Here is a 12,879-nt window from a genome sequence, read left to right as displayed (position 1 = left end):
AGAAACGATTTCTTACACTGGAATCTCTATTTGTATAAACATCAACAGTGATAAAGATCCTGTTCACTATAAACCACGCCTTTCAAATGATTTTCCCCCACTGTGGTTTTGTTTGAACCAATGAAAAAACGAATGCCAGGGTACTTAACCAATCCGCTACATTGAAAATGAACTGTATTACGGAGTGTAAATGAAAGGCGAATTTTTTTTTCTTCTTGCTGATGTTTCGTGAGATATTTCTACGCTATTAATCATTATTTTCCACGGATATGCTACCGTCTGGACGATATCAACATGAACTGAAAACTGTACGAAAGAGCACCTTGTTTAACCCTTTGGTTATATATTATATTGTATTATGAAAGTATTGACTGAGATGTTTCTGAAATAACTGAGTAGTGAGTATAGTATATCCACTAATAGGTACATACTTAATATCTGATCAATTAATGAAATTAACATTTAATTACGTAGAAAAAAAATACATCAAAGAATGCACAAGCACTAACCGCAATAGGTATATGCACTTGCATGTTGGTAAGTAGTGGATTTTCCTTTTTCTGTGTTGATACAAGTTTTGAGGATTCAATGCCGGTGTTGTAAAAGGATTTTTATTTTCGCCTGCCACTCATGTAATGAAGTTGAAGTCAAAAGTGTAGGTAAGTACCTATACCTACTATTTTTGACGAATGACTTACAATAAATTTGTTTGAAGCCTATTATGCTAGATTCAGATGCAAAACTTATACCTAATCTACTTCTTAATGAAATCGGCTAAAGAAAAAAATTTACGCCAGATAGAGACTAGGCTTACCTACCTACTTATGGTATATACCTATCACTTAAAAATTACCTAACTCGAAATGAAATTAGGTAATTCTAATTTCTAAGGCTTAAAATCACTTTTTTTGGTGATCAAAAGTCACCTACAAAGAACATCCTTAAATGCATAAACAGATAAAATTTCAGATGCTGAATTTCATTTTTTAAATTTTTAGTTGGGTAATTTTTAAAAATTCAAAGGCTTATTGTCCATGAAAAGAAAATAAGAACTTATTCAAACACAGATGAAACGTGATTATATTCCATTTTTAAATTTCACAGTTCACTAATGGTAATGGTGATTTTGATATACCTATACCTACTATAGAGCCTCCCACAAATTTTTTAATGCTCAGGTTTTCAAAAAATTTCATTAAGAAAGCCAAATTAAATTCAGTTTTCATGCAAACTTGAAATAAAACTGTTCTTTTCTTGTCACCACTCTTAGGTATGTTTCAAGCACGTATAGGTACCTAGGTATACGTATTTACAAAATATTCTAAAAAATATTTTTGAGTGTTCAAATCCGCATCTGATAAGGTGGTTATCCATAGATATTACATGTTTTTATAAAATGGAAAAATCATCTTTCACGGAGCCTAACTACGAGTATTTCCGATAAAATCCGTTTTACTTTTGCACAACTTTTTGACTTCATGGAATTGGAGTAGAGTTAGGTAGTAGGTACCTAACCTATTGATGAAAATTTTGAGTTGTTCTATCTGCAGTATATTTTTAATTTTCCAGTTTTTTTTCTAATGATTCCTCAAAAATTTAAATTTAGGTAACTTATGTGAATTGTCAAAAATAATTTTTAAAATTTGCACGACAAAATGATTGAAGAAATTACCAAAACGGTTGTGGTTTGTGGTTTGAGCTTTCAGGAGTTGAATTGCATATTTGGATTATGGGCCCATTTTGTAACATTTTTGGAAAACTTGTAAAATTCAAAGAACCATTGAAGGCATTAGAATTAAAACGACTCAAAACCACCATCAATCAATTCGAAAGGTTGAAAATGCGATGTAGATAAGTTGAATTCAAAATGTTCTCTATAATTCCAATTTGATTAGGTAAGTTAAACTTTGATTTTGATTTTTTTTTGCAAGAAAAGTGAGTAAAAATAAATTTTGAAAAATTTTGCAGAAAATCAAAGAATTAAATTGAGTGCTTGAAAATTTTCCTGATGACATATTCGTGGGTGCTTTTTTGATTTTTTTTATCTTGTCCAACAAATTTTCTAGAAAACTTACTTATTGGATCATTGTTATTCTTTTGGAATAAGTAAGTATAAGAAGTTCTTTGGAAGCTTTGGAACATACCTACTAAGAAGTGCTCAAGTTTGAGAGTAATTTATCTAATTTTTACAAATGATTAGTAATTATAGTGTTTCAAGCTTCAACTTACGAGTACCTATCTTCTTTTTTTTAAATATATTTACTTATGTACCTAATAGGTATATTTTTAGAAATGTTACACATTACACTGCAGATGTTCCGATTTTAAGAAAGAAATCAAGTCAGGCGTTTGCAGAACTGATCGTAGTTAACTCAATTGACTGTTATTTTGTATATAGCAACACTAATTTATAATATCACCAACGAACTCAATCTTATTGGCGCCAATGGCGGGCTACAATCTTTATTTTTCCATAAAAATAAATATACACGTATTTCCATCAACACCGTCGCATGGATATTCCATTTCTACAAACATAAAACATTACCTATTGTCTCACCTTCGCTTACTTCCTCTCTCTTTGATTTCATCAGTTTTTGTAATTGGATTTTGATTTTTTGAAGTTTCGATTAGGTTCATTTTTCATTTTACATTTTTGATCAGTTACGGGTTTGTTCTTTGAAATTTTCATAATAGATTTCCGTTTCAGTTCAATCAATTTTATTCCATTTTCAACCATGTTCAAATATGATACGATTTACAGAATTTAAAATATATTTAAAATATGGGCTTCGAATACCGCTGAAGTTTCATCATTGTGAGCACTGGACGAATTTATACGAATACTACACAAATTTTCAAGAAAAAGAGTAAAAAAGAGAAGAAAAACTTGGAATAGAAAATTACAGAATGAAAAGTTATGCATTATCACTTTTTTAAAGAGTGAAAATATGTAGTTATAATTTCGTGGCGAAAATTAAACGATAAGTATGTATTTAGACAGAAGAGACATTTTGGTCTAGGTAAGTTGAATATCAACAAGGAGAGGAAAAGTTGATGAAATCCAACCCAACTCAAACTGTGAAGAACCGGAATGTACTCATATGTACTTATCATGGAAGGGGGGAATCCTACTATTTTTTCGCAGGTATACATAAAATTATTCGGTAAGTAACCAAGTAACCGTACACCAGGCACAATAAATTTTATTATTCATTTTTAGTCAGTGGACCATGGACCTCGAGGAGCAAGTGGATAATTGAAACAAGTAAGTATCAAATTCATTTTCTTTGGTAAATTATTAAATTGAAAGTACCAACTTGTCAAAAAAATCAGCCTAATTTAACGCAGCAATACCGAATACGCAAATCGACGCAGATGTTAATAAATTTGCATACTCGAAATGGATTTACGGCGCACGCCGCCATACTGACCATGTAAATTGACGCTACAAAAATATGTGAATAAATTTGCATATTCAGAATGGATTTACGGCGCATGTCATCGGCTTTTATGTTATTTCATTGTGGTAAATTTCATGTTCAGATTTGTGAAGCCTATGCATTATTATATTGATTCGTGTGAAATGATCAGGTTTTCAGAACATAACATTGGTTGCATACTCTGAACTTTCTTTTGTGTACGGTACCTACAAATTGCGTACAGGTGAGTTCTGAAACCATTTCTTGAATTATTCATTTTATTTACTTCGCAGCTTCATTTTTAAAAAGCACCTTCGAAAATAATTCAACAAAACACGTCAATTTGAATACTTTTCTTAATAGGAAAAAAAAAGTATTGTAATGTACAAAACTCCGTATTTTACTATAATTTAATAACAAATAATACTACATTTAAAAAAAAAAATACATTTATTGATTAACGATTATAGGAATAACGAAATAATAACGTTAAATATGTAATAAATACGAATAACTTTTCAAGTTTCATCTTCTTAGCAATACATTTAAAAAAAAGTATAAAAAACAAAAAAAGGAAAAAATTGACACAGACATAATTAAAATAGTTTAAAGGCCAAAGAGTACAATTTCAGAACCACTTGGATCCATGTATTTGACTGCGCTGCCTTTCAAACTAATGGGACGAGGCATCAATACCTGAAAAAATTAGGTAGGTGACATTAAGTAAGTAGGTATACAAAACACAGCAGGTACAATACGTTATGAAAAGTAGACGATGCATTATAAAATGCAATCGTTTGTTTTAATATGTACCTTATCAACGTAATGGATGATACCATCCGTGGTAAGGTGATCACAAGATTCAGTTGTAGTTTCACCAAATATCACATTATATTTATTCTTTCTGCGAACACTCATTGAGAAACCGTTTGCAGTAGAAACTTCTTCGGAGAACGGCCAGCTAGCCATTCCGACACCATCACAGCACACAACATCTAAAAATTGAAAACATGATGTTAATAGTCAAACGAATTTTGATTACGTATAAATACTCGAATAACAACTCTTATTCACGAAGCTCACCAGTTATGATATGTCTTCTTAGTAATTCATCGGCAACATTCTTATCTTCTAGAGTTTTCCAATCTTCAGTGGTCAAATTAGCAAATGCAGATTCACTAGGAGCTAGAAGAGTGACTGGACCTAAAGAGCCGTTTTTCAATTCTTCGTATACCGTCGTATTCTACAAATTAATATCACAAATTAGTATGTTATCACCATTACCAATAATTTATAAAGTTGATTTTAAAAAATTGCTAAAAAAAAAAAAAACATTAACTTACGTCTAAAATGCCTTTCAGTTTACTCAGAGAAGGTTCGTTATTGATTTTTTCGAAAATAGATTGCTTAGCTGGCTTAAGCACACGATCAATTTCATGAACCATGGTATCGCAAGCTTTTTCATCTTTATCGGTGATCGTAGCACATTGAACCATAATTTTCGGGTCTAAACCAACGAATAAAGCTCCATTCTGCAAAAAAAAAAAAAAAAAAAATGAAATATGTCATCACATTTTGTAAGTCAAGTACAGCGTAGAAAATAGAAATAATTTTGATTCGGAAACGCAGGAATCGTTAATTTTTTTTAAATTTCTACTTACACTTTCGTATGTAGTAATTCTCAATTCGTCTTCTGGTTTAAGCGATGGAATCATCAAGTTATTTTTCATTTGGCACGAACAAACGGGTTTTTCGCTAATATGAAGTGAAATAACATCTTTCAATGATTCGGTGTCTAAATCTTCTAATTTGGCTTTTTCAATGGCTTCTTCGCTAGGAACAAACATGGTTCTGTTGATAGCATTATCGCTTTCTTCGGCGAAACCAGCTTTTTTCATCAAGTCTAGCCATTTCGTATGGTTTCTGTTCGCCAACAATGAAGTTACTGGTTGAGCTGTAAAATTTCATCATTTTTAAAACGATTACTTATCATTCCCGTGTGGGATTACGATACCGGTGTAATGAACGGATTAATTAAATAATTACCGGATTTAGGCACGATTGGATGGTCAATAACGTGGATTACTCCGTTACTGGCAACAATGTCTACCATTTCGGTTTTACTGTCGCGGCCAACTAATAAAGAGCTGTTTTCTCTTTCGATGGTCAACCAGTTTCCGGATAGGCTTCTAGTCATGACGGTCAATTTACCGAATGCGCCGCTGCATAGAGTACGAGGTATAACGTGAGCTTTCATCATAGCTGTGGAAAAATAAAGACAAATTGTTGTAGGTAATAAAAATACAAATGGGTACCTACATAAAATAAATTAAGTAAACAAGAAACTGAAATATTATATAGGGTGCCCAGAAATATCGTAAACCCCAAAGAAAGTTTTTTTATTAAAAATATAGGTTGGCCACGTGAAATAGATGCATAATTATGATTGATGCAATGTTATCACCTTAGTCTAACAACCAATCGTGTGCTATCATTATTAATTTATTATCATTCAGTGTGATCAACCGAAACATATAGCAGAAAACTTTTTTAGGGGTTCACGATATTTCTGGGCACCCTGTAGAATGCGCATTGAATACTTATTTAAGGTCCGACAGCTTATCTATACTTATTTCAATACTTACTTTGAATGCAAGATTTTCCTTTTTTCAATTTCGTTTTCATTTCTTCGCTCAGTTGATCGAATGCAGCATCGGTAGCAGCAAAAACGGTGTAATTTCCAGGTTCGCCAAGTTTTTCCAATAAATCAGCATCAGAAGCGACTAGAAATTGAAGTAATTGAAAAAATTAATACTTCAACCTCTACGAGTTTAAAATAAAAAACTTCTTAAAAACACTTACATTCGGTGAATTTTCCAAAATCTTTACTTTCTAATAAAATATCCCTAATAGATTTGGTAACTTGAGGTAGAATAGCGTCGGTAATGTGCAACATGCCATTATTTTCAATAGGATGATTGGCGGTTTTGACTACAGCACAGTTAGCGGTAATGATAGGCTTCTTTTCACCGTGATAAATGTTCACTCGGATTGGTAAACCATCGATTGTTTTCAGAATCTAAAAAATCAAATTGAAATAAGTACCTAAGTAAGTACGTCTTATTGATTAAACATTAAATACTAAATGAATTAGGCTAGAGATATTCGGATGTTCTTTTTTACAGTTTCGAATTGATTTTATAAAAAATATAAAAATAAAAAATTATTTTTTAAAAAATTAGAAAAAAGTACCTACTTTTTTTTGTTAAAATATCGATAAAGTTGAACCAAAAAAATGAAAAAATTAGAAAAAATTCAAAGAAATTCTAAAAAAAAAGCTCGATAAATTACTCTTAAAAAAATGAAAAAAATATATTATCATTTGCAAAAAAATTTAAGTTTGAATTATTAGATCACCAAAGTGCTTTTTTTTAAATACACATTAAAAAACAAAATAAAAGGCAAAATTCATATTTTCTAAACGATAAAAAAAAGTTCTTCATCTAGCTGATAGAATAAAAAGCTAGGTACTTTAGTCTCAATTATTTCAATTTCAATTAGGTACCTATAATTTTCAGACCCTACTGAATATCCCCACACTAAATAGTTTACCGTCATGAGACCAACGATAGTGCGATCCCTGTTTCAATTTATAATCAATATAATTATAGCAGGTGAAGTGGTGAACATTTGCGTCTTACTTCTTCATTTTCGAGATCATGAATATCATAAACGCCAGGAACGAAATGATTCAAGGCTCTTTCGCTAGTTATAGCGATTCCTGAGGAAAGAGATTGTTTTTGAGATACATCCGATGCTACGGGGATTTCGTTTTCTAAGCTATTATCGTCGCCGGTTTTATTTTCAGAAACAGCATGTACGACCATTTCATTCTGAAAAAAATAAAAATTATAAGCGATTATAATATGTACTACCGACATCATTACGTGATAATTATTACATTTGCATCTGTTTGACAAAGTAAATAAATACAGGTTGGATTATAAAATAGGTTAGGCTACCGAGTGTTTCAACAGCAATCGTAGGTAAAATTTTCCACTTCCTATTATTAATGATGTGGCAATTCAAATCAAACTAGATGTATGTAATGTACAGAAAACGAAAATTGTCTGCTCAGAAATTTGAATGAGTCAAAATAAATACATTTTAAAATTGACAGTTGCAGTTGAAATTTTCGTAGGTATTCTATGTAACATAGTTAAACTTTAATGTATAAGTAGTTAGATGTTTTTTTGTTTTTTTTTTTTTTCAAGAGTTTGTTACTGAGAAATGAACGAATAAAATACTAATCAAATTGGAAGACTTTTTTCTAGCTTCTCCGTATTTAAAAATTATTCTCATTCAAATCATAACCATTCTTCTATACTGAAACACCCCTTAACCGTTTCCTTATAAGTAGGTACCTAATGTACAAGAATTTTTTAAATCGTATAAAAAATTACCAAGAACAACTTCGGAGCATTATTTAAATAAGTATTCACAGCCTTATCCGAAGGTATGAAAACGGTCATATTTGGAGTTTCCAACACAGATTTTTTCACATAGTTGCCCATTGCTCTGGCAAACTCGGACGATCCCAGTTTATTGGCGGTCTCTTCCAACGGTTTGATATCAACTGTAATTCAAAACAAAAATTTCATTAACGGATAATTCTCCATCATGCATAGTCATTTTCATGGTCGAACAATTGTCCTTAAAGTACCTAGGTACTAATTTTACCAGGAAATTTATCGAAGAAGAAAAAAAAAAGCAAAACTCGCATACTTTCTCAAGTACGTTCATCACCGCGTTAATCTATAATTTTCACGCTGAATGCCTACTTATACTGCAGTTAGTTGGGTGAAAAATTACACCTATATTGTAATACAAAGTTATAAGTACGTATCTCGAAGCTTGGTACCTTTTTCGCAATTTCCCGTCTCATGATTCTTGCGCGTTCCTGGACAACAGAAATACACAACTTCGGTGGTTTTGGTTTGTTCTCTGCTGTAGACTCTGCGTACATAAATAAAAACATACCACCCAGCGTAAGTATAAGTTAAATTAGCTCGACACTTTATGTATGTAGGTATAAACCGGTAAGTACCCGAAAAATATAAAAGAATTAATTAAAAACTGGTTCGCAACCTACTTGTTGGTGCAGATGTATTTGTTCAACGTGTTACGACATGTGGAAAATGCGGCGTTGCCGAAAAAGATGAACGGCGATTTTTCTGCCACTTCGGCCTGAGTATTGTTGGTGACTTCTTCGACCTTCGAGGTGCAAACATTGGCACTGTAAAATATCGAACGTTATTAGTTAGATTTTTAAACTACCAACATTATTATACATCGAGTATATATTTTTAATAGGTAGATAATATCGGTAAAGTAATATTTTGCCCATATTCTCGACTCAAAATTACACAGCTCAGCCATTTGTGGCGTATATTTAACGCGTACTTATTCGCAGAATCTTTAATTTACTACTAGGAATACGTTAACAGAAATAGCCGAGCCGCAGAGTCTGTTGAGTTGTTTTAGCATGTACATTAGATATGCGTTCTTCTATAATAACTTAATCTAACTTACCTATAAGCACTTAAATTTAGCATATAACTTGGGCTATTATCCTCAACTTAGGTACGAAAAAATAGATTTAAGAACATGCCGACTCCCCAAATGGATAGGTAGATTATTAAGGGTGGAGTCCTGCTATAAATTTTACTCAAATAGGGACCTATCTAATACCTACTCTCGATAAACGAACAAAGAATAAGAAATCAAACTCCTTTTACGATGATGACGAAGTATACAGGTAGGTAGATACCTATTTCAGCAACAATTTCAATCCTTGCCAGACGAGTGAATTTCACTTCACGCAGTATCGTCCTTAAAGTGACGTGCAGTCGTGTACTATCATTTATCAAGATACCTAAAGATTTTTTTACATGGTTATGATTTTCTATCGAATGGAAAAAGATCAACTGCAGAGTCTGCATGCACAATGCACATTGACAGTTTATTAACATCGGATACGCCAATTATAGCGTAACCTTTTCGCCATAAATCGGTCAGAGGTTAATATTTTAATTGTAGATACAATTGTTGCGCAAGATTTATAACGGTATCATTGGAATATTTTATTCATTAAGGTGATTCAGTCGCTGAAATTTTCATCTCGAGTAATTATCTATGCATAGAGATGCAGTCAAGAAGGTGCTTATACAGGGAGTTGAATAAATCGTGAGCAATAATTTCACAATAGATGCAACTCGAGTAGACGAACAAAAAACGTTATTATGATAAGTTGCCTATCTTGTAAAATGAAGACGCTATGTGCTCCGCAAAACTAGAAATTCACGAATTTTGGAAAATTCATCAAAAATAAGAAAACGTTTGAATCATTCAAGTGATGCCCCTAACCCATAGTACTCGAGTGGACGAACAAAAACAGTTATTATGACCAATTGCCTATCTTCAATATTGAAGGGGCAAACCTGATTCAAAATTTCCAAATTTTGAGTGCCCCAAATTTGAATTTTGAAATTGTGCTGGCCCCTTCAATTTTGAAGATAGGCAATTGGTCGTAATAACTTTTTTTGTTCGCCCACTCGAGTACTATAGGTTAGAGACATCATTTGAATGATTCAAACATCTTATTTTTGATGAATTTTTCAAAATTGGTAAATTTTAGTCCAAAAATGGGGTAATTTCATCAATTCGCAGACAGTAAAAAAATGTTTGTATCATTTAAATGATGTCCCTAACCCATAGTACCTACTTGAGTGGATGAACAAAAAAAGTTATTATGATTTATGACCAATTGCTTATCTTCAAAATTGAAGGGGCCAGCACAATTTCAAAATTCAAATTTGGGGCACTCAAAATTTGGGAATTTTGAATCAGGGTTGCCCCTTCAATTTTGAAGATAGACAATTGGTCATAATACCGGTTTTTGTTCGTCCACTCGAGTACTATGGGTTAGGGACATCACTTAAATGATTCAAACGTTTTCTTATTTTTGATGAATTTTTCAAAATTCGTAAATTTCCAGTTTTGTGGAGCACGTAGCGCCTTCATTTTACAAGATAGGCAACTTATCATAATAACGTTTTTTGTTTGTCTACTCGAGTTGCATCTATTGTGAAATTATTGCCCACGATTCATTTAACACCCTGTATAAATAGACCATTAGACCTAGTCGCAAGCTGATTGGAAAAAGATCACAATGATCAGTTTTGCGTACGATTATTCACCACACGCTCACATAGGCAACTTATAGGTATAGGAACTAGCACCTTATTCCCAAAAATTTCCGTCCAGGTACGAAAGGATTCACACTAAATTCACTTCTTCTCGTTTCTCACGAATCCCATTTAATTTATGAATATCAATCAATCGTAAACTAATAAACTACAGAACGTACGTATAAGGAGCAGCAATAAATAAAAGTAAGTATATGCCATCAAAATTAATCAAAAATATATCCATTATGCCATGTAAAAACATGAATTGATTCTTCATTTTTAAAAAAAAATATCGTTTTACAATTAATTCGAGAAAATTGCAGTTCTTCAAATATAATTTTTATTACGCGATAAAACGGAAATAAATATACGATTCGTTCCACAATAAATGCCCTGAGTAAGTATTCATTTACAAAGCGTTTAATGTTATTATATTAATCGACTAATCGTAATCGTCATGTTTAATTGAATTGAGTAATTGTTGGATTGTGATACGGTACGGTAAAAGAGGACAACCCGGAGAAGCGTAAGTAAGCGTAATTTCCACAACAACATTCCGATGTGAAAATACCTGCCAACAGTTTTGCAAAAAAAAATTGTTTGAAGTATCTACTGTACCGCAATGATGGCAAAATCGACATTAAAACAACAAAAAAGTACAATATCAAATATCTTTTTGTGTAAATTGAGCTGTTCAGATGTTGCGAAGGCTATTAAACAATTCTTGTAGGTAGGTATTGTAAATAATGAAACTGAAATTGAGGATAAATTTTGAAAATGGTCAAGGTTTGTAAGGTTTGACAAACATATAAATTATGATAACGAAGTTCTAACTGTAGCAGCTGTAGATAGGTAAAGGTATACAAAAAACCGCAATACCCAGCATCGAGTGATTTATTACGAGTGTATTCGTTACCTACCTATTTGAAGGTTTGTTTCGAATTATACCTATAGTGTGTAGGAAAAATGTTTACAGTTCATTTTTTAAAAATATAGATACATAGGTATTCATCTTTGATTAATTCCATCAGAAAATACAATACCTATCTCCCAAAAAAATTGAAAGATTATCATTTTTGGGATAGGTGAATAAGAAAATTGTCACATGCAACCTTGATTTTCAAATTAAAATTGAAACTTCCTCAAATTTATGTGAATATGTTCAGCTGCTTTGGGAAAAATGGCGCAGTTCTAAAAGATTAAGTAAGTATTATTGTATTTGAGATTCCGTATATCGACCTAGACCATTTTTGGAAATTGTTTACTTTTAGGAAAGTTTGTGTTTTGAAAATTTTTTCTTTCCGAATATTTCGCACTAACTATACGTTGAAACCTGGAAAGATAATACAATTTCTGAAACGAAGAAAGTATAGTCTAGAACGCAGTGATGCCAATTTTTTGGTTATCAAGCATTATCAATTTCAAAAAATTTCCAATTTTTTTCGGTAGGTATTTTGAAATTGGCAATGATCAAAAAATTGGCACCACTGTATTCCAGAATACTTCCCCTTTTCCCAGCTTTAGAAATGAATATCTATCGTTGTTTTGGATTAATTATTTGATGCGAAATATTTGCGAAGAAAAAACTCTCAAAACAAGAATTTATCCAAAAATAAGCAATTTAATAATTTTTCAAACACTCAGTAGAACCCTAACAGTGGTCCAAAATTTGACGATAATGGCCAAGATCAAAAACAGGACCATTTATCTCAAAACAGTTTGGGCATAGGTTAGAACGAAAAAAACGCGATTTTTATGAAAATGTCCCCTCTATGACTAGGTACCCATATCTCCTCTACAGAGGCACCCCAAAGCTAAAAAACTTTCTGAGTGACTTTAAACTCAAAATAAAGGTCTCCACTGGATTCGGTCAGAATTCTCCGACTTTTTTTGCAAACCACCGTAATGTACCTATAGTACCTAAAATTCTCTGCGACTGTCCTTTTCGAAAAAAAATGCAATTTTCAAAATTGTTCAACCGTAGGCTAATAGAAATTTTTCTAATTGAAGTCTAATTTGCTAGCAAAAGAGCGAACTGAGCCTTTTCTTCCCCTATCCTTCTTCTTAATCTTACTCTAAATTGCATAATTCTTCCTGTAAATCGTTCAAATTCGTGTTAAAAAAATTGTTTGTGGTTCCAAAAAAAAGAAGTGTTTATTCACTATACATACCTACAATCGTTTTTAATGCTAAATTAAATTTGAACT

General features: G+C 32.0%; 1 protein-coding gene across 1 annotated transcript in view; it reads right to left on the bottom strand.

Annotated features, from left to right (window-relative positions):
• Window positions 1-3,760: 3,760 nt before the first annotated feature.
• Window positions 3,761-12,879, bottom strand: part of mfas (midline fasciclin) — a 30,480-nt gene continuing 21,361 nt past the window's right edge. The window contains exons 4-15 of the mRNA XM_065356305.1: window positions 8,575-8,718; window positions 8,344-8,438; window positions 7,886-8,058; window positions 7,124-7,315; window positions 6,285-6,501; window positions 6,068-6,205; window positions 5,469-5,684; window positions 5,084-5,376; window positions 4,766-4,954; window positions 4,506-4,665; window positions 4,236-4,417; window positions 3,761-4,118 (exon numbers count right to left, since the gene is read on the bottom strand). Coding sequence (XP_065212377.1) covers window positions 4,029-4,118; window positions 4,236-4,417; window positions 4,506-4,665; window positions 4,766-4,954; window positions 5,084-5,376; window positions 5,469-5,684; window positions 6,068-6,205; window positions 6,285-6,501; window positions 7,124-7,315; window positions 7,886-8,058; window positions 8,344-8,438; window positions 8,575-8,718 — 2,089 coding nt within the window. The 3' untranslated portion in view covers window positions 3,761-4,028. The remainder of the gene's footprint in view (window positions 4,119-4,235; window positions 4,418-4,505; window positions 4,666-4,765; window positions 4,955-5,083; window positions 5,377-5,468; window positions 5,685-6,067; window positions 6,206-6,284; window positions 6,502-7,123; window positions 7,316-7,885; window positions 8,059-8,343; window positions 8,439-8,574; window positions 8,719-12,879) is intronic.

Source organism: Planococcus citri, chromosome 3, assembly GCF_950023065.1.
Source record: "Planococcus citri chromosome 3, ihPlaCitr1.1, whole genome shotgun sequence".
Lineage (NCBI taxonomy): Eukaryota > Metazoa > Arthropoda > Insecta > Hemiptera > Pseudococcidae > Planococcus > Planococcus citri.
The sequence above is the reverse complement of the archived record's forward strand: the minus strand, read 5'-3'. Positions and strand labels throughout refer to the sequence as shown.